Here is a 27,485-nt window from a genome sequence, read left to right as displayed (position 1 = left end):
AGTGTTTTTATTCCAGGGCTCTTGGAAGACTGGAACACTTCACTTCATTCATGTCATTGCCACCCATAGAGCCGATTGGCATATGATACAATCCTTAAATGGATGAAGTAAAATTACTGCTGGCAACCAACTTCCATTAATTACACTCACTATACTCCCAATTAAAAGTTAAGGCATATCGTTAAACTCTTCAATGTTTCGCGATTATTGCATGTACCTCAATGATGGGCATTCTCTCGCTCTCCTATTTTGCCAACTATGATTTATTCTTTTTAACATTCCTTGACAACTTAACTTTGCAATTTCAGTTAATGTCGACAACATTGACATTTTTCATAATCTTTTCACCTTGCCTATTGATCATCTTCTCCATGGTTAATCCTGCTGTCAGTTAAATCTTCTGATGTTAACTTCAGTTCAGCAGTTCTTTCAGTTATTATTAGCTTGTTTGTTCTTGCATCTAGGCAGACTATATTTCCCTTTTTCCTTAACTAGTCTGAAAAATGGTCTCGACCTGAAACGTCACCCATTCCTTCCCTCCAGAGATGCTGTCTGTCCCACTGAGTTACTCCAGCTTTTTGTGTCTATCTTCGGTTGAAAGCAGCATCTGCAGTTCCTTCCTGCATATTTTCTGTGGTATCTACTGAGACGTTTACCCTGTATTCTGGGCTATTTTTTCTCTAAAATATTTTCCTTTGTTTTCCCTCACCAACTTAAAATCAGGCCTTTTCTCAATTTTTATTCTGCTATTTTCTTATTTGCATTCTTCTCATTCTGACACTTTGAGCCTATTGCAAAAAAGGAAATGAGTGAACAGGAGTAATATCCATTTATCTTATCTGGCCATTGTCTTTCAGAAGTATGGTGCTTTTAATTGAATTGTGATCGCTCCATTGTGTAAAGTTGTCAGATCTGTAAAAAGAGGGCCATTAATAAATCCAGAAGGAATTTAACCAAAGAACACTAGTGACCAGCACTTACTTTTAGTGATCCTTTTCCTTGCCCCTTTACTTGTACAGTAAACTTTTCAAAGGCATTAAACTGAAATAAAAATATAGGTTAGACATTAGTCTCAAGTAAAAATATAATGAAACAGAACCCAGATGAGATTCCTCGGGTTTGTGCACCGATATCTTTAATATATGACATACGAACATTTTATGCTGTCACATTCTGATAAAGGACAAACAGGCATGGAGCTAATGCCAACACGCCTTGTTCTCAGATTGTGATTAATGGGATCAGAAAGGGAAGGGGTTCTTGTTGTGCAGTACTGCTGTCCTTCCAAAAGTGGGATTTGCTTTACCTAAACTCCCTGCCAGGATCAAATAGTGAATTTCTTCCTGTGGGCAATGCATGGAGCAATCGTGGTAAAGGTACAGATGCACCTTGATGTTTTGGATATTTACCACTGGATCTTTTTTCAGGCAGTTAAATAGACTAACAATATGCAAGCCTTTTGCAAACTTTGTCCATTAGCTAACAAGGTTGTACTCCAGATGACACCCTTGCTCCCTGTGCCTTAGTTGGGTGCCTAAAGGTGACTGAGCAGGAAATATAATGGACACGGTTGGAAAATACATCATTAAATATCTTTCAGCAAATTTATTTTAAGATTTCAATCTGTTTTTTACAAACTCCAAAGAGGTTAATGAAGGAATAGCCAACCAGCACTTGAACCTAACCACTTCTCCAGACACAGCATCATCAAAAGGCAATGTTGAAGCTCAGCAGACACTTTGGGCTGCTCTTTTCTGCGCTTTCACTCAGCCCCTTGCAAATCTCCAAATGGCTCTCCCTTTCACACCCATCCAAGAGTCTCATTCTCCTCCATGCTGCTCTTGCTTCCAGAGGCTGAAAGACTTAAGAATTGTCCTTTGATCACTGACCTACCGTAGAATTCGCTGATGTACCACTGAATCTGCTAAATGTTACAGAGTAAAACTTAACCTGAAGCAAAACAACAGCTAAGATAGATTCAAGCACAAAAAGTACTGAAGATGCAAGGAAGTGCTGATGCTGGTTTACAAAAAGGATAAAGTGCTGGAGTAACACAGTGGGTCTGGCAGCATCTCTGGAGAACATGGAAAGGTGACATTTCGCGTCAGGACCCTTCCTCAGAGTGATTGTGGTAAGGACGGGGTGGTGGGGAGAAAGTTGAAAGAGAGGAGGGGCACAACAAAGGCCAGAGAAGAAAAGATTAAAGGTATGAGATTAAGATAGACGAGGTACAAATTGTGAAGCCTGAGGAAGGAATATAGGTGGAAGGTTGACAGATGGGGAGAAATGGGTGCAAATCTAGGTGGGGCACAGGGAAGAGTGCAAGAAAGGGGATTTGTTTGTAGGTTAGTTGCCTAAAATTGGAGAATCTAATGTTCATACCATTACATAATAAGCTTCCAAAGTGGAATACGAGTTTATGTGTGGCCTCATGTTGGTAATGGAGGAAAGCTAGGACAGAATGGGATGGAGAGTTAAAATGCTTAGCATGCAGCAGGCCTAGGTGGAACGATCATAAATGTTCCATGAAACAGTCGCCGAGTCTACAGTCTAACTGATATAAAGTAGGCCACACCCAGTACACCAAAAGTGGTTTCTCATTTGACCCCTCTCACTTTCTGCAAATTACAAGAAAGCAGCAGACGGGACATTCCGGCAAGCAGGCCTGACTTGCCCGATGTGGTTAGGCAGAGGAGGATTCACCTGCCGCAGACCAACGGAGGTTCCGCCCGGGTAGGCCCGCTCATCCGCCGTTGTCTCGGGCAGGACCGCGAACCCGCCCAAAGGCTCAGTGTCCACTCGAAGGCTCATAGTCGTCGGAAACTCGCTCGAAGGCTGGTTGGAGTTTGCCCAAAGGGTTGCGGTCGGCAGGAACTCGCCCGAAGCCTTGGCAGTTGACGGGATCGGAAACCCGCCTGAAGGCTTGGCAGACAGTGTAACCGGAAGAGAGCTAGAGAAGTCGTGTGGAGCAAGGACCGATAGGAGAGTGAATTGGGTCATGCCTCCAGTGCTTTCAAGGTCGGCTGCAGGAGGCACCCCGGGACACAAAGATGGGGAGGGGGAGAGGGGAGAGGGGAGAGGGGAGAGGGGAGAGGGGAGAGGGGAGAGGGGAGAGGGGGAGGGGGAGGGAGAGGGACGTCATTTTGTGGGAACTGCTCCAGTACATCGAGTGCACGGACAGATCGAACTTTGAATAATGGTCCCAACAATGGCAACGCCTGCATGGGTAATACATGCAAAATGAATTTCACTGTGCAGTAGCATGTGTGACAAATTAAGCACTATTGACTATTAGAAAAGGTATAGCCAGGGGTACACAAGTGGTTTCTGGCTATGGCTGCCTTTTTCTTGGTTACATCAACAGTCCTTGTCCCAGACATACACTCGCACCACCACCCAACACTTCCTCTGCTCCATTGATGATTGCATCGAGGCTACGTCCTGCACTTGTGAGCATCCAATTAGAAAATAACATTATGAACACCCCCATAGAAAATAACATTACAAATGATCAAGAATGAGCAAATGGGAATAAACACTTAAACCTTCTGGAGAATATAAACAAACCGTTTTTGATCTTGCGACATATATATTTTTTGGACGAATTTCCCATTGATGAGTATATTGCTTGCTTGGAATGGATAGATTAATATCCAATTCAGACATCTTGATAGGAGGAGCATCAGCCATATACTTGGACATTGCTTGAAGCGCAACCATCGTTGCCTATAAAGCAAAGTGTTCATGTTGAATATATTTGCTGAAATTTCAGACGAAACATCCATATTCACTAAACTTGCGTGGAGTAGCAATAGATCGAGATAGAGTCTTACTGCATGGAAAAAGCCCGTCAGCCCAACGTATTAATGCCAACCATGATACCCCATCATAAAGTCCCATTTGCTTGCATTTGGCCTATATTCCCCTATCCATGTGATGTCCATTTCAATGCTGTTTTGGACATGCCTCAATTACTTCTTCTGGCAGCTTGTTCCATTTACCCATTACCACGAATAAAAATATTACTCCTCAGGTGTGTATTACTCCTCAGGTGTCCTCAGGTTACTGATTGTAGATGATCAGCCATGATCACAATGATTGGCGGTGCTGGCACGAAGGGCCAATTGACCTCCTCCTGCACCTATTTTCCATGTTTCTATTAAGGCTTGCCACTCTCAACTTAAACATATGTCCTCTTGGGTGTACATAATCTGTCCATTTACTCTCTCTATTCCAATACTGATTTTATACGCCTCTAAGATTATATACCAAAACTCTTGTTTGTTCCTGAACTACAGCCAAAAAGGTACACAATAGCGGAACCTTACTGTTGTCCCTTTGGTGCTAATGAAAGAAATTTCATTGAAATCGGTGTTATATTTTTAGTTATTCACATTTTAACGTTAAAATCTATCTCCTAGGGAGAGAGGGGGAGGGAGGGGGTGGAGGGGAGGGAGCGTGGGGAGGATAAGGGGGTTTGAGGGGGAGGGGGAAGGGGGTGGACGGAGGGGGAGGGAGGGGGGAGGAGGGAGGGGTGAGGGGAGGGAGGGGGAGGAGGGAGGGTGGGAGGGGAGGGAAGGGGGGAGGGGTGGGGGGGAGAGTGGCGGGGGATGGGAGGGGGAGAGGGTGCTGCACCAATGCAGGAGTGGTTTGGGCCCAATGGGTCCACTTGGTCTAGTCACCAATAAAACTTTAATGAGTTTATTTGAGTTTCCACTAAAGCACACAAACGAATGAGAAGTTCTAAAAAATCTTCCAGAAAGGGCAGTGTCAATCCCAAATTGGGAAAGACTCAAATTCAAATTTTGCAAAAATGCTTAGTACAAATCTGGGACCTCAAAAGTAATTATGTTACATTTACTTTGAATTTTGGCACATCTCAGATGTTCAGGAATTGTTATTTAGATACTGCTAAGTGCAGTAAACGTCCAATAAATTGTTATTTGACTATTTGGAAATCACACTGGTCTGTCTGGCTCATGGGGTAATATTTCCTATGCTCCACGTCCACTCACTGGGGCTCCGGATTCTGTTCATTCATCGAGCCTTGGTTCCTGCAATTCTCTTGAAACTTACTAGGTTCTATTTCTCACTCTCCCTTCAAACTTATCAGGTTCACTGGGAATTTTTTTATTCTACTACTGTTTCACATTAGTGCACTAAAAGTATGCTGGAATAAAGTCCAGAGTGCAGAAAATATGCTCATCCACCCACCAAAGTCAAAGGTACGCTGCATTGAGGGAGTTCTACTATATTTCTCTAAGAAGCCTAAAAGATGTGTCAAAATGCATTTTAAACATATGTATTCCTTTTGCAATTGTTTTTTTTCTAGTTTGTCTGGTCAGGTGCACATTGCACATGGGATGTCCAGTCAACTACTATATTAATTATGTGCAAATCACATTCAATGTGCAGTTGCACTACCTGTGTAGAGCTGAAATCTCCTCCATATTCACTCCGTTTTGATAGCCATGTCACTAATTTACCAGCTTGGTCATATTGCTTCTGCTGCAAGAGGAATAGAAGGGCATATCCCGTGGCTTCAATGGTGTACAGAGAGTTAGCATCTCCTCCTACTGGCCAGTATGATTGGTCTAAAATGATGCCAGAGAAAAATAGTGATTAGTGAAAAATGTTCAAATTAACTGCAGCATCTATTTCCAGGCAGATATCACTGTTTCTCATAGAAACAAGGAAATACACATGCTGGTTTACTAAAACGGCACAAAATGCTGGAGTAACTCAGCGGAAGAGGTAGCATCTCTGGAGAGAAGAAATGGGTGACGTTTCGGGTCGAGACCCTTCAGATAGGGTGATAGGGTGATACAGGTGAGGAGGGTTTTTTGATAGGCAGATGATTGGAAAGGGCTAGAGAAAAGGCAATGTGTGAGACATAAGGATTGAAACGCTGTGAATTCTGATGCCAGAGGAAGGAATGTAGGTGAAGAGAAGGAGACGAGAAATAGATGCGAGGCAACATGTGACATTGTATGGGTATATGGTGGAAGAAGGAAGAGGATTGGGATTAAGTAGTTACCTAACGTTGGAGAATTCAATGTTGGGTCGGAGTGGTTTGGGTTAGAAGGGACGAGTGACCTAAGAAGTTGTGGAGAGAGCAGTCTCTGCAGAAGACAGAAAGGGTTGGAGACGGGAAAATATGATTAGTGGTAGGATCACATTGGAAGTGCTGGAAATGTCAGAGGATGATATGTTGGATGCGGAAACCTCGTGGGGTTAGAGGCAAGGACCAGGGGAACTCTAGCCTTGTTCTGTCTGGGGGTGAGGGGGGGGGGGGGAAAGAATTAGAGCAAGATTATGGGACACACAGGAGACATGGGAAGGGTTCCATCTATGACAAGTGGGGGGGGGGGGGGCATTTACTAAAGGAGGACATCTCGGATGTCCTAGAATTGGGGCACAAGAACTAATCAGACTTACCTGGTGAAGCAAATTTCATCACAACTTCCGTCTTGTCTGTACCCATCAGTGAAAGGGCGTAAGCTGAAAGTACTGCACCGTAGGATCCCTGAAGGCCATCTATGTGCCTCTCCAGGTAATATACTGCTTTTGTGATAGTGTTTTCATAACTCTAAAATGATATTTACATTAAATAGCTCTGGACATACATTTATCCCAACCACACGCTTAAACACTGAAGCTGCAGGTCATCTCTCTCCACTTGATTTCGCACCTTGATGCACTGTCCCAATCCACCTATTTGTTCAAATTTGAACTTTAGAGAATTAACATAATCCAGTGAGAGAATTCAGACTTAGTCTGAGATGTTAATGGGACAATCTGTTATTTGTGCATATTTGTTAATAGAACTAAATTTGAGTTTTGGCACAAAACAAAATAGGAATCCAAATGTAATCTGAAGTAACCAAGTCTCCCAAACATAATTGAACCGTCTTTCACAGATCGTCATTTTGCAACTTTGATTTGCTGTCATGCAATGATTAACTTAATGCAGGATTTGGTCTTATTGATTGAGAGAAAATCTTGACCAACACTTTCCTGCTCTTCTGAAATAATTAATCCACCAGATACCTTAAATTGTAAAATGAAAATGATTTACCGTAACATGTTGTGAGCAAGCACTTTGAGCTTCAATTATTGCAATCAGCACAAATGCAGTTAATGGTGCATGAGTGGTTTCCTTTTCAAGTCCTCCCTTAAGTAAATGAATACACATCGAAAATACTCATGAATTAAACAATGCCTGAAATATGTCAACTAACAAATTTAATTAAACCGATGATTTCATTGTGTTCAGCAATGAATGGCCTAAAGAAATCTCAATGAAAACTATCAATTGTCCCATCAATGTCTGTTGTTGATGATTTTTGCGAGTAATGAAAGTACAAACTGTAAAATGGCCAATAGCATTCTTTACATTCAATTTTGGATGGACATTAAATGTTCTCATCTTGTGAATGAATAACAGGAATAAATCGCCTTTGTTGCTGAAGACTTGACTTTCCTTTGTACAAAAAGGAACAAAAAAATTGAAAACTTTCCCACTTGTCATTTAATTTCCAGAGTCGTGCTGATATGAATATCCTCTGCTTGTGTTGTACTATATGATAATTCAAATTTTCTATGCAAACAAATCAAATTTTACGTACAATAATGCGTTGGTCAAATACTGCTTGTTCTTCCACAAAGTAACCATCAGGTTTCTGTTTGTTTAATATCAGCCACTTCACAGCTCCACACAGTACTCTTCGGTCAATTGTGATCATGTTTTGTGCCATTGCAAACACCTTAACCACATAGGCAGTCAACCTTCACTTAGAGAAATGCAACATACATTAATTCCATTATGAAAAAACAGGGTAAAAATTCATCTTTCATACACCCTCACATAAGATCTTCTACCTATGTGTTTTGAAATTTTACGCCAGTAGTGGAACAGAATCTGTTACTGTATTGCCTGTCTTTCCCAGGCACAATTAGACACAATTAGAGCAAGAAGGAAGATAGACATTCTGAAATGAAACATTTAAAAAATAATCAAATGAAAGAAACCTTACCCACTGAGACATAAAACTATTGTGATTGTTAATTCATTCTTACTACCGTTAGGAAATTGATTGTTATTTTCAATGGACTGTTATTTCCATACTTTTATCCAAATGGGAATGGTTCACAATACATATTTCTAAAACAATTCACAGAGCTATAGAGCTGTACAGCATGAAAACAGAGACTTCAGCCCAACTCATCTAAGCTAGAGAAGACATCTGACTGAGCTAGTCCCATTTGCCTAAATCTGGACATTATCCCTCAAAAGCTATCCTTTTCAAGTACCTGTCCAAATGACTTTTAAATGTCATAACGCTATTGGTCCCTGCAAGTTCTTTTGGCAGCTCATTCCATATGTGTACCAACCTCACTATGAAGAGGTTGTCTCACAGATTCCTTATAAATCTTTCCACTCTCACCTTAAATCGAGTTTTAGAATCCTTAACCTTGGCTAAAAAACATTGGCTGTTCATCTTATTTATGCCCCTCATGATTTATATGCCTCCATAAGGCCATCCCTTGGTCTCCTAGATTCCCTGAAAAAAATGACCCAGCTTATCTAGCCTTTCCTTATAACTAAAGCCTCCAAACTCATTAACACCCTTGGAAATAATTGGAAAGTCTTTCCGGTTTAATAACATCCTTCTTACTCCTAACATCGCCTTGCTAATTTTGAACAGTTGTAACATGGTTTTCCAACATGTGCGCTCCGTGCCCTGACCAATGAAGGCAAACTTGTCAAATCTCTTCTTTGCCACAGACTACCTCTGTGGCCACTTTCATGGAACAATGTACCTGGGCCCCTCAGTCTCAGTTCTGTAACACTCCCCAGTCTAATGCTGTTTACTGCCCGGGTTTGTCTTGCTAAAGTATAATACCTCATATTTAACTGAGTTAACTACTGTGGATGATCAGCCATGATCACAATGAATGGCGGTGCTGGCTCAGAGGGCCGTATGGCCTCCTCCTGCACCTATTTTCTATGTTTCTATCTGCCATTCCTCTGCCCATTGACCCAGTTGATCAAGATCCCATTGTAATCGGAGATAACTTTCACTGTTCACTTTTTCTTATTCAATATATATAAATACTAAAATATAAATAATATTAATAATAATTTAAAACAACAAAAACAAAACTGAAAGTAAGCATGCAAGTACAGCAGGTAGTGAAGAAAGCAAATGGCATGTTGGACTTCACAGCAAGCTGATTTGTGTGTAGGAGCAAGAAGGTCCTGCAGTTGTACAGGACCCTGGTGAGACCACACCTGAAGTATCGTGAGCAGTTTTGGTCTCCTAATTTGAGGAAGGACATTCTTGCTATTGAGGGAGTGCAGCATAGATTCACTAGGTTAATTCCCGGGATGGCGGGACTGACAAATGATGAAAGAATGGATCGACTGGGCTTGTATTCACTGGAATTTAGAAGGATGAAAGGGGAAAGTTATAGAAACATATAAAATTCATAAGGGATTGGACGGCCCAGATGCAGGAAAAATGTTCTCGATGTTGGGGAAGTCCAGAACCAGGGGGCCACAGTGTAAGAATAAAGGGTAGGCCCTTTAGGACTGAGATTAGAAAAAAACTTTTTCACCCAGAGAGTTGTGAATCTGTGGAATTCTCTGCCACAGAAGGCAGTGGAGGCCAATTTACTGGATGTGTTCAAGAGAGAGTTAGATTTAGCTCTTTGGGCTAATGGAATCAAGGGATATGGGGAAAAAGCAGGAACAAGGTACTGATTTTGGATGATCAGCCATGATCATATTGAATGGCGGTGCTGAATCTGAACTACTGAGTCAATGTGGCTACCAAGTCAAAACCGGCCTGTCGTGAGGGACATTATCAAATACCTTACTAAAATACATGTACACAATATTCACTGCTCCACCCTCAATCACCATCTCCTCTGCAAAATCTTAATCAATTTGGCAAGCCATGACCTGCCGCGGACAAATTAACTGGCTGTTCCTAATTTTTCCATTTTCTTCCAAATGCAAATACACCAATGTATTTCACAAAATATCGCTCTGGAAATGCAGCTTGTAATGTACCATGTGCTGGATCGATATTCTTCGAAAATGGAGAAAGAATAATCATCTTTGCTAAATTTTAGTTGTGTGGTATAACCTGAGTGAGGAAAAGAAAACAAAAAAAAGCAAAATTCTATTAATTCTAGAGTATCTAAACAGAGAAACAAAATATTGGGAGAAAACAAAGAAATTTGGACATGCACTCATGCCTTTCTCAGCACTGAGCTTATGAAAATATTTTGTTTTTGCTAAAGCCGCATTAAAGTTACAGGTTGCATTGCACTATTGTGAAAATTCGAATTAGCATTTATGGTGCCAACTGATCTTTGCAATGAAGATGACATTTTTAACCTGGAAGTCATTCTAAAATTAGTGTCTTCAAGTGTTCTTACAACGATTGCAGCACGGATCCATTCACAATCCGTGTAGAAACATTGCGATGCTGGCTCGAAGGGCCGAATGGCCTCCTCCTGCACCTATTTTCTATGTTTCTACAATATGGAACCGCTTAGCCTTTATTCATGGTTACAATTAACAATGTACAGACACAATATTGTCTCAGCCCTTTAACATCAGATTGTTCCACTTCTCTGCAGCACGTTCCGCTGCTTTCGTTCCAAGAGGAAATTGAACAGTGTATTTGTCAAACTACTTACATATATAAAATATACAGTTAATTAGTTCTATATAGCGACACTAATACCTTGCACAACTATCATTACCTCTTCAGCACAGTTGCATTTCTCACCTTTGATGTATCCACTTTCTGTGCTAGTGATCTTCATGAATCACCTCAATCTGCAGAACATGCCATGGGTCTCAAATGGATGCTACATTTCTATCCTATCTTGCAATTACTACAATTATCCTTTACCCCAAAATCTTTATAATTATGAATTTCATGTTCTTAATTGTCACTTTTTTGCTATCAAAGTCATTAAAGCTAACAAATTGTCCACACCCCACATAACCTTGAAACCCTCAACCTCATAAATCCAAGGAAAAAAGTTCTTACATCTAATCTCTCCCAACATCTCAAGTGTGCAAGACGTCTGGTGAATCTGGATCAGGAATCACCATCATGGAGAATCTCTTCTGCACCCATTCCAACTTAATGACATCTTCCATATCAAGTGATCAGGATTGCAGTGTGTCTTTAGTGTGGTCTCACCATCTCATATCTCTCTGGCCCTACTGCCGGCAACAACATCTTTACAGTTGACTGTAGTTGGCTGTTCTGTTGCTTCCATCAGAATCTCGATAACATCAATCACTCTCAACTTATCCACATTCCATATAGCTCACATTCAAAATATCAGCTATCTTTACTGCATTAGCATTTGAACAATATCCCATATACTTCACTCTTAATACTGACTTCCTGCTGCCTGAAACTGCAACATATCAGCTGATCATCCATGCAATGTTTGTTTCCACCGATTTTACTGTCCATTCTGTCGTAAACAAAGTAGAGCTCCCAAAGAAGCATCTTATATTGAGGGTAAAACTGAGCAACTCAGCAGTGGCTGGTACCACAATGTAATTGTCACAGTCCTGCAGACCCATTTTCAATGTGGTAAATATTCCATTAATCTTCGGGATTGCCTGTGACACTTCAGCCTATGCTGCACTCCTCCATGGTTACTTTCTACAGATGCTGCCTGACCTGCTTGAGTCTCTGCAAAATGTGTTTTGTTCTCGTTTAAAAATATGCATTACAAAAGCAATTGCATCAATGGGAAAAAGCGAGTTTGAGGCTAGAGAGTTTCAGACTCACATTAACAAAGTTATTTTCCCCCCTGTATATTTCATGTCTAGGTGGGTCTTACTGTCTTTGACCAGTCTCTAACATGGGGTTGTACCTGATCGCAAACCTCATCAACTTCCCAGCTCAATTCCATCATTTCCTTATTGTTTAAACATTTTTCGGTCTCAGCCTTGAATATACTCTACAACAGAGCATCCACATCACCACAATCTTCACTGTTAATCAGCAATAAAGATGATTGTTACCATAATGCATAATGTAACCTCTACTATGAACCATGCAAAAGACATTCGGAGGTGATATTTAAATTTTAAATTTTTTTACATATTATTTCCTTGAAAAATGACAAGAATTCACATGAAACAATTTACATGTAACAATGATGTTCCGTACCTATCTGAATGTTGTTCAGTGCTGATTCTCTGGCGTCCACTCCCACCAATGGCCATTCATTTTTTTCGTCTAGATATTTTACGACAATCACCACCGGAGTCATCCTTGCTAAATTCTGTTCACCGCATCCACTTGGAAGTCTGATTAATTTTTTCAGTTTCAATCCATCGATAGTTTTTTCAATAGATTGAGTTAAAATACTACCTGTTTCATTGAAAAAAATAATTTGAGGATGCTGTCAAATATCCAAGCATATCCATAACTGGTCGGGTTTCATTGTTGGAGTGCCAACAAACCTCAAAAGCAATTTCATTTATTTATCCAAAGGAATTTAAATTATTTAATTCTCTTGGAAACAAATGTTTAATTAATGAACTTGAAAGTCACTGAACTTTATGCAGTGGGTTACTATGATGGAGTAGACATTGCCCAAGAGGGTTTAGAAGTGAACTGGTTTAAGAGCTGAGGAGAAAAATACAAAGTTCAAGGATAAAAAGAAGGGAGAGCGATATTAATTGGATAGCTCTGCCTAGAAGGCAACACAGACACAATGAGCCAATAACTTCAGGTACTCCCCTCTCTATCCCCTCCCCCTTCCCAGTTCTCCCACTAGTCTTCCTGTTTCCAACTACATCGTATATTTGTCCCGCCCCCTCCTCTGACATCAGACTGAAGAAGGGTCTGGACCCGAAACGTCACCCATTCCTTCTCTCCTGAGATGCTGCCTGACCAGCTGAGTTACTCCAGCATTATGTGTCTATGAGCCAATAACCTTCATCTGTGCACTACCATTTGTAATTTCAATAGCCATTTTGGAAAAGAGAATATGCAAAGACCTATTAACAAGTATTTGGAAACTATTTCCTTCAATGGGATAATAAACTCATGGTTTTTTAAAATAGTTAGGTAACATTTATTAACATTAGGGCAGCACAGTGGCACAGCTGCTTGAACTGCTACTTCACAGCACCAGAGACCCGGGTTCGATCCTCGAAACATGAAACATATCACTGGTTCGATCCTCGAAACATGAAACGTATCACTGATTGTCGGAATCATAGAGTTTGCTGCATGGAATCAAGGCCTTCAGACCAACTTATCCATGCTGAACAAGTTGCCTACCTGAATTAGTCCTATTTGTCTGCATTTTGTCAGGATCAGTTCCTGTGGATTGGAGGGTAGCTAATGTCCCACTTTTTCAGAAAGGAGGGAGAGAGAAAACGGGAAATTATAGACCAGTTAGTCTGACATCAGTGGTGGGGAAGATGCTGGAGTCAATTATAAACGACGAAATTGCGGAGCATTTGGATAGTAGTAACAGGATTGTTCCGAGTCAGCATGGATTTACGAAGGGGAAATCATGCTTGACTAATCTTCTGGAATTCTTTGAGGATGTAACTAGGAAAATTGACAGGGGAGAGCCGGTGGATGTGGTGTACCTTGACTTTCAGAAAGCCTTTGACAAGGTTCCACATAGGAGATTAGTGGGCAAAATTAGAGCACATGGTATTGGAGGTAGGGTGCTGACATGGATAGAAAATTGGTTGACAGACAGAAAGCAAAGAGTGGGGATAAATGGATCCCTTTCAGAATGGCAGGCAGTAACTAGTGGGGTACCGCAAGGCTCGGTGCTGGGACCGCAGCTATTTACAATATACATTAATGACTTGGATGAAGGGATTAAAAGTACCATTAGCAAATTTGCAGATGATACAAAGCTGGGTGGTAGTGTGAACTGTGAGGAAGATGCCATAAGGTTGCAGGGTGACTTGGACATGTTGTGTGAGTGAGCGGATGCATGGCAGATGCAGTTTAATGTGGATAAGTGTGAGGTTATCCACTTTGGTGGTAAAAATAGGAAGGCAGATTATTATCTGAATGGTGTCAAGTTAGGAAAAGGGAATGTACAACGAGATCTGGGTGTCCTAGTGCATCAGTCACTGAAAGGAAGCATGCAGGTACAGCAGGCAGTGAAGAAAGCCAATGGAATGTTGGCCTTCATAACAAGAGGCGTTGAGTATAGGAGCAAAGAGGTCCTTCTGCAGTTGTACAGGGCCCTAGTGAGACCGCACTTGAAGTACTATGTGCAGTTTTGGTCTCCAAATTTGAGGAAGGATATTCTTGCTATTGAGTGAGTGTAGCGTAGGTTTACTAGGTTAATTCCCGTAATGGCGGGAATGTCATATGTTGAAAGACTGGAGCGACTAGGCTTGTATACACTGGAATTTAGAAGGATGAGAGATCTTATCGAAACGTATAAGATTATTAAGGGGTTGGACACGTTAGAGGCAGGAAACATGTTCCCAATGTTGGGGGAGTCCAGAACAAGGGGCCACAGTTTAAGAATAAGGGGTAGGCCATTTAGAACGGAGATGAGGAAAAACTTTTTTAGTCAGAGAGTTGTGAATCTGTGGAATTCTCTGCCTCAGAAGGCAGTGGAGGCCAATTCTCTGAATGCATTCAAGAGAGAGCTAGATAGAGTCTATTTTCTACATCCTTTCTAGTTGAAGGATAGCGGAGTCAGGGGGTATGTGGAGAAGGCAGGAACGGGGTACTGATTGAGAATGATCAGCCATGATCATATTGAATGGCGGTGCTGGCTCGAAGGGCCAAATGGCCTCCTCCTGCACCTATTGTCTATTGTCCATATCTCTGTAAAGCTTTTCTCACTCTATACTGTCTACCTGTGTGAAATGATGGAATAGTGTCTGCCTCTACCACTTTTTCTGGCAGCTCATTCTACATTTGTGGAGAATTTATGGAATTCTCTGCCACAGAAGACAGTGGAGGCTAATTCACTGGATGAATGTAAAAGAGAGTTTGATAGAGCTCTAGGGGCTAGGGGAAAGCACATGTTACTGATTGTGGATGATCAGCCATGATCACAATGAATGGCGGTGCTGGCTCGAAGGACCAAATGGCCTCCTCCTGCAGCTATTTTCTATGTTTACATGCCCATTAAACTAGGTGTGAAAAGGTTGCTCCATGGGTCACATCTAAATCTTTTTGCCTCTCACCTTAAACCTATCCCATATATTCTCAAATCCATGTAAAAGAGTGTGACTATTTCCCTCATGATTTCATACATCAGTATAAAGTCACCACTCAGTTTCCTTCACTAGGGAAAAAAGCCCCAGCCTATCATTCTTTCTTTATAACTCAATCTCTTCAGTTAATTAACATCCTTGTGAATCTTTTCTACGTCCTTTCTAGTTGATTGACATCCTTCCATTAGCATAGCGAACAGAACTGAACGCAATATTCCAAGTGCAGTTTTACCAATATTGTGTACAGTTGTAACATGGCATCCCAACCCTTGTACTCCGACCAATGCAAGCAATGTGTCAAATGCCTTCTTTATCACCCTGCCTACTTCTGTCACCACCTTCAGGGAACAATGTACTTGTACCCTTCATGACGTCAGTCATGACATTGGATCAATAATGAATACACTGGCACACATAGTACAGTGAACAAAAGAGCTTCATTTCTAGAGACAAACAAGAGGGTCTAGAATCACCCCCACAGCTTCCTCTCTCATTAGATCAAGGAGTAGAATTAGGCCAGAATGGCCCATCATGTCTACTCCGCCATGACTGGTCTATCTTTCCCCTCAACCCCAATCTCCTTCCGTCAGCCCATAATCCCTGACAACCTTACTAATCAAGAATGTCAATCTGCCTTAAAAATATCCATTGACTTGGCGTCTACAGCACAGGTAATAATTTCCTCAAAAGCTGAGGGAAGAGGTGGGGGGAGGCTGCTGTGCCATTGCACGCTGGTACACTGGTCCTCAGCTGGCAGGCTGCTTAGCTAATGTTCCATTACCACTCAATCCACAACTTCCTCTAAGGAATGCTGGTGCAGTTGGAGCCTCTTGAGTTGGGCCAGTTCAGCTCAGGGAGGTTTGTCAGGGTGGTAAACCCAGTCATGGAATTATTGTGCCTCTGTCACAGAAGAGAGACCAAGGCATTGCAGAACATCCATCTTGACAGTATCATAGTCTGCAGCCAGTGCACATGGTAGCAAAAAAAAAAGTAGCTTGTTGGGCCTCACCTGTCAGGTATGGAGGCAAGATGTGCATCCAACTCTGACACTCCCATTCTTGTCTCCCAGCAGTCAGTTCAAATGTGTAATAAAAATGCTACCATATCATCTTGCTTGGTTAGTTTAATGAGAAGAGGTACACTTCCTTGTGCGTCCCTGGACTGTGTGAAGACTTACTACACATGTATTGATATTTTTTTGAGGTACATATCTATTATGTATACCCAGGAAAGGTTATCCACCATTTTGGCTTTTTCACTCCATGTGAATTCATTTTCACTCGTCTGCAAGTCAACTACATAACAAATTTCTGGCCAGCTCAATGGAAATGAAAGTTGAAAATGTATCCTGACTAGTAAAGTAGTGCTTAAAAATCTGATTTTAAAATTGAGAAATAAATGGAAGTTACAGAGAGAAGGAAAACTAAAACATTAAGCTGTTCCAGGTCCATATTACAACCAGAATGAAGAGAAAAATGGCAATGCTTGCATAATTTTAAGATTGGTAGTTTATGATTTTACTTCTGAAGGGCAACAATCTACACTTCCTCCCCTTTTTTCAATTTCTGATCGAGTGCTGTTCTTATATTTAAGATGGAAGGTATAAGTTATACAACTATGAATGCTCCAACATCAACAAAACATAAAATCTAAAAATAGGTTTTTCTCTTCAGTTTCTGTAGGAATGAGTCTGTAACCTACCTTGAACACTGATGGAAGTCCACGATTCTGCACCTGGAACTCTATCTTCTGGGGGTTGGACAGACACATTAAACACTTGCACTTTACCTAGGTTAAAGGAAGAATATATTTATTTATTCAGAAGGTTATCTCAATATACTGCTGTATCCTCCTCAATGCAGACACAATCCAAATTTAAAATATATAGATGTTCGTTCACTATCATTGGATCTAAATCTTGAAATTCTCACCCTAACAGCACTTGGAAGTATCTTCATCATCAGTTCAAGGTCACTAACAATGGGTCTCATGGGCAGTATTGAATAGACAATAACTACCAACTCTGCTGACCATGCCCATACTCTGCAAGTTAATCAATAAAATTTGAATCAAAATCCTTTACTCTGGCAAAGTATGATGAATTTGCAGAAGTCTATCCTGGATTGTTGTGGAGGCAAGATCATTTGGAGTATTTAAAGAGGAAGTTGAGATTTTTTTTGAAAGTTCAGGGATTGACTGCAGAAACCGGAACTGAAGAAGAGATGAAAACCTGGAACAGACCAATCACGATTAATTGCGGGATTGAGTGGCCTACTATTGTTCCTTTAATCTTGTATTCTTACCTATTTTCCCTAATTACTATTTGTTTGTGTGTATTCTGTCACTTTTTAAAGGTCATAGTCATGCAGCATGGAAACAGGCTCTGTGGCCCAACTTGTCCAAGCCAACTACGATACTCCATCTAAGGGCAGCATGGTGGCGCAGCGGTAGAGTTGCTGCCTTACAGCGAATGCAGCGCCGGAGACACGGGTTCGATCCTGACCACGGGCGCCGTCTGTACGGAGTTTGTACGTTCTCCCCGTGACCTGCGTGGGTTTTCTCCGAGATCTTCGGTTTCCTCCCACACTCCAAAGACGTACAGGTATGTAGGTTAATTGACTGGGTAAATGTAAAAATTGTCCCCAGTGTGTGTAGGATAGTGTTAATGTGCGGGGATTGCAGGGATCGCTGGGCGGCGTGGACTCGGTGGGCCGAAGGGCCTGTTTCCACGCTGTATCTCTAAATCTAAAAAAAGCTAGTCCTTCATGCTTGCATTTGGCCCATATTCCTCTCACATGTTTCTTTCCATGCACCTATCCTTGAGTCTTTTAAATGTTGTTATAGTACCCTGCCTCATCTACCTCCTCTGGCAGCTTGCTCCATATAGTCCACCCTCTATGTGGAAAAGTTGCCCGTCGGGTTCCTATTAAATCTTCCCCTTTCTCCCCTTAAATCACTTTTGATGCTTTTCTGAGAGTTACCCAACTCTCCAGTTGTATATAGATTCTGCCGAAATATTTGCAGCAATTCCTGTTTCTATCTTTTTGATTAAATTCATGGTCGTTTGCCTGCATATTGTTTATGCCTCTCAGTGTCACATATTGATTGATAACACTGTGGTGGCTCCCAAGGTTCGGGCCATACCACTACCGACCCCTCGGCAAGGGAATGGACTGGTCCAGGGGGGTGGCCCTTTGCTACGGGTATAAAGGACGGGGTTTTAGGTGCGATCGCTCTCTGGCAGACTCGACTGATCTAGAGAACCACATTAAACACATCGCTCCCGAAATACCCAGCTCCTCGCCTTTATTTCGAGCTTTTTCAACGCGCCACAATTGGTGACCCATGACGGTCCATTGCTGACATAATGGACTCGAAATGGAAAGCCGACCGTCAAGCCCATTAAGCCTCCTGAAAGAGATGGTCGCGCTGCTCGACGGGCACAGGCCGTGCCTGATGTTCGAGCATACTCACCTGCATCTGCTGCCGGCCGACATTCGCCTGCAGCTCACCAACGCCTCCTTCGACGACACCCGGGACCTCGGCAGGCGCGCGGACGCGCTGTGGATGGCACGCCGGAATGACGTCAGCGCGCTGAACGTCACTCCAGCAGCGCCCGCCTTTCTCCGGTCGGGCGGGGGAGCTGTGGAAGGAGTGACAGCTGCTCCCCGGAGGCCTATGAGGTCGCCCCCCCCGTGGCCGTTGCGGGTCCTGCACCTGCAGTCCTGCACCACCAGGTTCCAGCCAGCACCAGCAGGAGGCACTGGTGCTATTATCACCAGCGCTGGGGTGCTGCAGCCCGACAATGCCGCCAGCCGTGCACGTTCCCGGGAAACGCCAGGGCCGGCTGCCAATAGTCCCCGTGGTGGCCGACCAGATTCACCGCCTCCTCGCCTGGGATCGGCGCTCCGGGGGCCGCTTCCTCTTGGATACTGGGGCGGAGCTGAGCGTCCTGCCCCCTTCGCTGCTGGACATTCGTTCTGGGAAGCGGGGGCCCGTCCTCACCGCTGCAAACTGAAGTCACATCCGTACTTATGGGGTCCGCATGGTTAACATCGTTTTTGGCTCCTGCCATTTCACGTGGCAGTTCATGATCGCCGACGTCTCTCAGCCTTTGCTCAGGGCCGACTTTCTGCGGGCTCATTCTCTCCTGGTGGACGTCAGGCAGCAGCACTTGGTCCACACCGCCACGATGGAGCCCATCGCGTTGCATCTGGATGAGCCTGTGACACGCCCGCTGTCGTCTGTGGACTATTTCGCTCGGATTCTGGCGGAGTTCCCGGAAATCATGACCCCGCAATTCCGGTCGTCGACCCACAAGCACAGGGTGGTCCATTTCATTATAACTACTGGCCCACCCCTCCACGAACGAGCACGCCGACTGCCGCCTGATAAGCTACGTCTGGCACGGTAGGAGTTCCGCACGATGGAGTCCTTGGGGATTGTCCACCCTTCCAACAGCCCATGGGCGTCCCCACTCCACATGGTCCCCAAGGCAAACGGGGGCTGCAGACCTTGCGGGGATTATCGGCGGCTGAATGCCGATACCGCCGCGGACCAATACCCCGTGCCCCACATCCAGGACTTCAACGCCCAGTTTGCCGGGGCCACGATATTCTCGAAAGTGGATCTAGTGCGGTGCTACAACCAGATCCCTGTCCACCCGGAGCATGTGCCCAAGATGGCAATCATCACGCCGTTTGGATTGTATGAGTTCGTACGGATGGCGTTCGGCCTTAAGAATGCCTTGCAGGCATTCCAACGGTTGATGGACGGCGTGTGTCGCGGGCTTGATTTCCTGTTCGTCTACCTCGACGACATCTTGTTGGCCAGCCGCTCGCGGCAGGAGCACTGTGCCCACCTCCGGCAGCTCTTTCAGCGGCTCAGCGGCCCAGCTATCAACCTCGCCAAGCTTTGGTGTGACCACGATTTACTTTCTCGGCCACCGTGTGACTTCGCAAGGCGCGGTTCCCCTGCCGGACAAAGTCGACGCCATCCGCCGTTTTCCCCGTCCATCCTCTGTGCGTGGCCTGCAGGAATTCGTCGGCATGGTGGCTTTTTATCACCGGTTTCTGCCATCCGTGGCCCACATCATGCGGCCGCTATACGAGCTGCAGGCGGGTAGACATAAGGACGTCGTGTGGACGGCGCAAAGGAGGCCCTGGCTCGGGCTGTGCTGCTGGTTCACCCACGGGAGGATGCCCCGACAGCCCTTACGGTGGTCGCCACAGAGTCGGCGATTGGTGCCGTGCTGGAGCAACTGACGGACGGGGGTTGGCGCCCCCTGGCCTTCTTCAGCCGGCACCTCAACAACGCCCAAAGGAAATACAGCGCATTCGACCATGAGCTCCTAGCTCTGTACCTGGCGGTGCGCCACTTCCGCTATTTCCTGGAGGGCTGCCCATTCACCGCGTACACAGACCACAAGCCGCTCACGTTCGCCCTGGCAAAGGTTTCCGAACCGTGGTCCGCCCGACAGCAGCGCCAATTGGCGTATATTTCAGAGTACACCACCTCCATTCGCTTCGTCGAGGGGAAGGAAAACCGGGTGGCCGACACAGTGTCTCGCCCCGCTGTCAATGCTGTTTTCGAAGTTGCGCCCGGCATTGGTTATTCTGCCCTGGCGGAGGCCCAGTTAATGGACGGGGAGATGCTCGCCTACCGGACTGCCATCTCTGGCCTCCGCCTTGAGGATGTCCCTCTCGGCCCTGGAGGAGCGACGATATTGTGTGATGTGTGCAGCCGCGCCCCATCGTCCCTGCCGCGTGGCGCCGGAGGGTTTTCGACATGGTCCACGGGCTGGCTAACCCATCCATCCGGGCGACGACCGCACTGGTAGCTGCGCGGTTCATGTGGCACAGTTTGCGCAAGCAGGTTGGCCACTGGGCCCGCACCTGCATTCCGTGCCAGATGGCGAAAATCCAACGCCACGTCCGGGCGCCACTACAAGAGATCGGTCTACCCGCCGGCGTTTCGACCACCTGCACGTGGACATTGTGGGCCCTCTTCTGCCGTCCCGGTGCATCACCCACCTCCTCACCGTGGTGGACCGTTTCACACGGTGGATGGAGGCCATACCGCTGGCCGACGCATCCACAGCTACATGAGCTCGTGCGTTGGCCGCGCACTGGATTGCTCGCTTTGGGGTGCCGGTGGACATCTCGTCGGACCGGGGGCCACAGTTCACGTCTGGGCTGTGGTCGGCCAGGGCTCACCTGTTGGGCGTGCGACTGCACCACACCACGGCCTATCACCCGCAGGCAAACGGCCTGGTGGAGAGGTTCCACCGGCAGCTGAAGACAGCGCTGAAGGTCCGGCCCGGACTGGATGGACGCACTACCATGGGTCTTGCTGGGCATCCGGACTGCGCCAAAGGAAAACCTGGCCTCATCTTCTGCAGAGCTCACGGTGCCCAGGGAGTCCGTGCCCTCGTCGCCAGGGCAGGAGAAACTGCCCTTGTCCGCCCTACAGCGCCTTCGCGAGCGAATGTGAAAGCTCGCACCTGTGCCGACGTCCCGCCACGGGACATTCCGTCCGCACGTGCCATCGGCCCTCCGGGACTGCGCCTACATGTTCCTGCTCCATGACGCCCACCGGAGGCCATAAGAGGGCCCATACCGGGTGCTGGAGCACGGGCAGACAACCCTTGTCTTGGACATGGGGGACCGGCCGGAGGCCGTGTCAATTGACCGCTTAAAGCCGGCACACTTGGGCATCGACCAACCAGTGCGGGTTGCCCAGCTTCGGCCGCGAGGTCGCCCCCCTTTGCGGGTCCCTCCACCTATTCCACCACCTGTCCCCCCACCTGTCCCTCCAAATGTGCCTACGCCGGCCCCTCTGTCGGCCGATTTTCATACGCGGTCCGGTCAGGTTGTGCGACCGCCAGTGCGTTTTGTGCCTCCGGTTTTGTAGGGGGGTCCTGTGGCGGCTCCCAAGGGTCGGGCCATACCACCACTGCCCCCTCAGCACAGGAATGGACTGGCCCTTTGCTTCGGGTATAAAGGACGGGGTTTTAGGCGCGACCGCTCTCTGATCTAGAGAACCCATTAAACACATCGCTCCCGAAATAACCGACTCCTCGCCTTTATTTCGAGCTTTTTAGACGCGACACAAAACTCTGTTAAAGCAAATTGATGACACAATTTAAATAAAAGATGATGTTGCTGAAAACTGTGTATTCTGAAGGCTAATAATATGAGTGAATCTTACCTTTCGGTTCTAAATCGTAAGTTTCCACTGGGAGTTCAGTTTTTATTCCCTCCGGCTACAGAAAGAAAGAATACACGGAGTATGTTTGGATCTGGTTTATTCTAGGTTTAAGATGTTGGCTCAAGTGACAAGAAATGCTTAGAGGACATATTATTTGTAAAATAATCCTTCTGCACTACAGGCCACCATCATTCCAATATCTCTCCAATTATATAAATGGGAAGTATGCACAGATCACCCTCTCTTCTAATGACAGACTTCCAACCCAAAACCCACCTCCTCTACTACCGAGCACAAGGACAGCAGGCACAGCCGAGCCACCATTTCCTGCAGGTTCCACATCATCCCGACTTAGAAATCTATTACCACTCCTTCATTGTCATTGGTTGCAAATAAAAACATAGCACAAAAAGTAAGGAAATTTGTGTTTGGTAGATTATTTCTTTGTTGTAACAATGCTTCTTGGCAATAAATCTTATACCGTTGGAAAGCCTGTTTATTTCCCTTTTAAATGGTGCCACATTTGTAAGGAACATGCATTTGTGGGATGAGCAGCAGAGCTGAGTATATGGGTTGCGCCCATGAAAAATTTGCCAAATCTTCTCTGCCAATGCCAAACAGCTTATTCTGCTGTTGCTATTGCGGAGATGAGGAACGCAGAGCCAGATCTGTCCTTTTTGTTTGCTTCGGCCACTGGACTCCGCATGGGCTTTGCAGCATTGTGTGCTAGGTTAAAGCACGTAAGCATGTGCTTGAGGCTCTCTCTCTCTCTCACACCTGCTTGAGGCTACGTAATCACAAAAATGCTGAACTTGCTAAAGCTAGTAGTAATCAGTAGCCCAAACCGCAGAATGTTCCAGCTCGTCTTCAGAGGAGAAAAATACAATGTATAAAGAACACAAACAGTAAACAGACGCCAACTAAACCTTGAACAATAGCATGTTAGGACCTTATAAGGGAAAACTGACTTAATTCCAATATTGATTGGTTGTGATACTTGTAAATAACTGTGAATTCTGCGGTTTTGGGGAATAAAGGGGGCTTAATTCTAGGGGCTGGTGTGACACGTTTCCACTGGCCCCGGAGTCCGCAACTCTGTGTGTGCTTTTAGAAACCTGTCTACGAGATCTCTAATAAACTAACAGGTAAAGTCTGTGCCATCTCTGATTATTGTCAAACAACTGACCGCGAACGCGAACTCGACACTATTGACTCTTGTTTTGAGCTTCTGGTACCCCCAGGTGCTGACCATCAGGTGCCTGATTGGCACCTGATTGGCAGCATTTGTGAGCATGGGCCCTGCTACAGTGGTCAGTAGGTGTCTGCTCCAAGAATCGGCATGCCACGTTTGACTGATCTGGATAGGGCCCGTGCGATAGGGCAACTTCAAGCTGGTGTTCCGCAAAACCAAGTTGCGGCATTATTTGGAGTGAGCCCCAGTACCATCTCCAAAGTGAAGGCCAAGTTCCATATAACGGGGGATGTCGGAGACAGGCCTCGAAGTGGGCGTCCCAAGAAGACGACACCCGAAGAAGACCATTTCCTCACCCTGTCAGCACTTAGGAACCGTAGGCTGTCTTCTACAAATTTGCAGTCAAGGTTTGCAGGACGATATGGCCGACGGCTCTGCCCAGATAATTCGGAACAGACTGCACGCAGCCGATCTCCGGTCTCATAGGGCTGCCAGGAGGCCTGCCATGACTGCCCTTCACCGTCAGGCTCGTTTGCGCTGGTGTCGGCAACACGTGCACTGGAACCTGAACATGTGGAGGAACGTTATGTTCAGCGATGAGTCCAGATTTTGCCTACGGCAGTTGGATCATAGGGTCAAAGTGTGGAGAAGACGCGGAGAACGCTATGCTGATTGCTGCACCGATAGAGTAACATCTTTTGGTGGAGGCAGTGTGATGGTGTGGGGCGCCATCTCCCTCACTGGAAAAACGAGGCTTGTCATCATTGGAGGCAATCTCAATGCAGAGAGATATCGAGATGAGATTCTGCAACCAGTGGCAATCCCATATCTCCACAGTCTGGGACTGAACTCTATCCTCCAAGATAACAATGCTCGCCCCCACAGAGCAGAGTTTCTCAGAGACTACCTCCAGAATTTGGGAGTGTAGAGGATGGAATGGCCTGCCAGCAGTCCTGGCCTCAACCCCATTGAACACTTGTGGGATCAGCATGGGCGTGCTGTTCGTGCCAGAGTGACCAACACAACCACGTTGGCTGACTTGCGACAAATGCTGGTTGAAGAATGGGATGCCATCCCACAACAGTGTGTGACCAGACTGGTGACCAGCATGAGGAGGAGGTGCCAGGCTGTTGTGGCTGTGTATGGTTCTTCCACAAGCTACTGAGGCTCCTGTTTATTAAATGAATAAATTGTTATATTGCCAATATGTCTTGTTTCTTCAGACTTCAATCATCCAATCCACCAAACAACACCGAACAAGAGTCAATGGCAGAATAAGCTGTTTGGCATTGGCAGAGAAGATTTGGCAGATTTTTCATGGGCGCAACCCACATACTCAGCTCTGCTGCTCATCCCACAAATGCATGTTCCTTACAAATGTGGCACCATTTAAAAGGGAAATAAACAGGCTTTCCAACGGTATAAGATTTATTGCCAAGAAGCATTGTTACAACAAAGAAATAATCTACCAAACACAAATTTCCTTACTTTTTGTGCTATGTTTATATATTGGCACAGTCAGTGACTTAACCAGGAACTTTGGTAAACTGCTGGATTATCCCTCTTCTCAATCGCTGTTCCCCAATATCCTGAAAATAGTATCTAGGAATACTATCAAATTGTTAATGATCAAACTCTGGATTCTGAATAATATGTCTGCTTCAGCAGTTTAGCACTATTTTCAAAATTTTGACTTGAAGTCAAACTAATCTGTTGCAATCACTAATATTCCTGGATCTTGAAAACACACATATTGTTGAACTTACCAGCACTCGGAGGGGCTTTCTCACTGCATCATGCACATATTCTTGTCGAACTTGTGCTCTGACTTCAATCATTATTTTCTCTATTTTCAACGGGACAATAACATAAGGCACCACACCAGTTGATTTCGCAGGAATTTTGACTTGCGCAGTATATGGATCGTTTAGTTTTGCTTTGCTGCACAATTTCTCATTGTAAGGAAACTGCACATGAACCTGGAAGTCAAAGTGCAATTAAATTGCAATAGAAGAAAATGTAAAGAAGAAACTACTGACTCTGCTGACCATGCCCATGCTCTGAAAATTAATTAATTAAAAAACCTTTGAATCAAAAATATCTGCTTCTGGCAGAGGATGGTGCTAGAATGAAGGACTGCTACATAGTCAAAGAAGCCCTCTTTTAGGGTGTGGTATGAAATGGAGGTTATGCCTACCTTTTCCAAGGATCCCTTACCTCTACCTTGAAAAGCAACACAGTTCTGGGACATTATTTTTGCTCCAACCAACATCACCAAAGCAATTTATCTGACGATTACCATGACCATATTGAATTTTTGGGATCTTGCTGTTCACTAACAACCTCATTTACTGTCCACATTTCAATGGAGACTTGACTTCAAACAGTAGGAATTTGGCTGTAAAGTATATTGGGTGTCCAGTGAGGTGACAATGTGAAGAATCTACAGTAATCATACATAGATGTATTACATCTATATTGCAGATGCACAGCGGTAATGAGTGTTTAATGACAGAAAATCTAAGTATCTATTTTTAATTCGTAATGATCTCAACAAATGACAATTAAAGAGCTCTGATGGCGGTTTATTCGATTGAAATCTATGATCAGCAGGTGATGATAGGAGAAAAAGATTAGTGGAATGGGATGAATAATGAAAGATAAGACTTTGAAACAACCTGATGCAGTGGATGCTCTGGAAATGTGTTCACTGACTGGTAAAAGGTACAGTCTGGGATCAGAAGTCCACTATTTTAGCTAACACTGTGGGGAAGGGAAATTGTTTCCCTCAAACAGTTGTGAGTGTTTGGATTTGGCTAACCTGGGAGAATTTATTCATGGGAGAGTTTATTCCAAGCTAAAATTTCTGTACTTTTGTAATACAAAAAAGATGGAGATCGGATAGAGTAGGTACAGCTAGTAGAGCAGTTGCCTCACAGTGTCAGCGACCCATGTTTAATCCTGAGCTCAACTGCTGAATGTGTTTGGTTTACATAGTCTCCCTATGATCACATGGGTTTCCCGTGGGGAGTCTGGTTTCAACAGCATTCAGGGCGGGTTGTTAGATTAATTGGCCACTGTAAATGTTGCTTGGCATGTAGGATTAATGTAGGATTAAATGGATATTTGACAGTTAGTGTGGGCTCATCAGCCTCAGCACTTGTTTCCATGATTTTTCTCTCTATGCCTCTCGGATCATTTGTGGTAGAGGTAGAGGATCAGCACAGCAGGTTTAAATAGCTGTCTGATGTGTTCTATTTTTGAATTGAAATGCAATGGAATTGGCACAATTAACTTGTTGGCCTGAAATTTGCGTAATGGTTCAGACTAATAGAGACGTAGAAAATAGGTGCATGAGTAGGCCATTCGGCCCTTAGAGCCAGCACCGCTATTTAATATGATCATGGCTGTTCATCCAAAATCAGTGCCCCATTCCTGCTTTCTCCCCATATCCCTTGATTCAGTTAGCCCTAAGAGATATATCTAACGCTCTCTTGAATACAATCATATTTGGCATGCAGAGGAAACTTTGGAGTCAGTGCAAGTGACTGTACCTTAACCGGTGCATGTGACAATAAACTGACCTTGAACCTTGAACCTAGAAGATTTAGAGAATAAAATGTTCTCACACTTGTTCCAACTACCTGCCTATCAAAGCCCTCCTTCCTCTGTATCTGCCCATTACCCGCCAAACTTTGTCCTGCCTCTCCTCTCTCCCAGCTTTCTACCCCCCGCCCTCCCCACAGTCAGTCTGAAGAAGGGTCCTAACCCAAATCATAACTTGTCCATGATCTCCAGAGATGCTGCCTGACCTGCTGA

General features: G+C 44.7%; 1 protein-coding gene across 1 annotated transcript in view; it reads right to left on the bottom strand.

Annotated features, from left to right (window-relative positions):
• Positions 1-27,485, bottom strand: part of LOC144610500 (complement C3-like) — a 104,261-nt gene that overhangs the window by 21,618 nt on the left and 55,158 nt on the right. The window contains exons 21-31 of the mRNA XM_078429252.1: positions 25,433-25,645; positions 22,475-22,529; positions 16,967-17,053; positions 12,219-12,422; positions 10,079-10,154; positions 7,629-7,788; positions 7,079-7,174; positions 6,439-6,589; positions 5,425-5,594; positions 3,568-3,726; positions 982-1,041 (exon numbers count right to left, since the gene is read on the bottom strand). Of these exons, the coding sequence (XP_078285378.1) occupies positions 982-1,041; positions 3,568-3,726; positions 5,425-5,594; positions 6,439-6,589; positions 7,079-7,174; positions 7,629-7,788; positions 10,079-10,154; positions 12,219-12,422; positions 16,967-17,053; positions 22,475-22,529; positions 25,433-25,645 (1,431 nt within the window). The remainder of the gene's footprint in view (positions 1-981; positions 1,042-3,567; positions 3,727-5,424; positions 5,595-6,438; positions 6,590-7,078; positions 7,175-7,628; positions 7,789-10,078; positions 10,155-12,218; positions 12,423-16,966; positions 17,054-22,474; positions 22,530-25,432; positions 25,646-27,485) is intronic.

This window comes from Rhinoraja longicauda, chromosome 37, assembly GCF_053455715.1.
Source record: "Rhinoraja longicauda isolate Sanriku21f chromosome 37, sRhiLon1.1, whole genome shotgun sequence".
NCBI lineage: Eukaryota > Metazoa > Chordata > Chondrichthyes > Rajiformes > Arhynchobatidae > Rhinoraja > Rhinoraja longicauda.
This window is presented reverse-complemented; position numbering and strand designations above follow the sequence as displayed.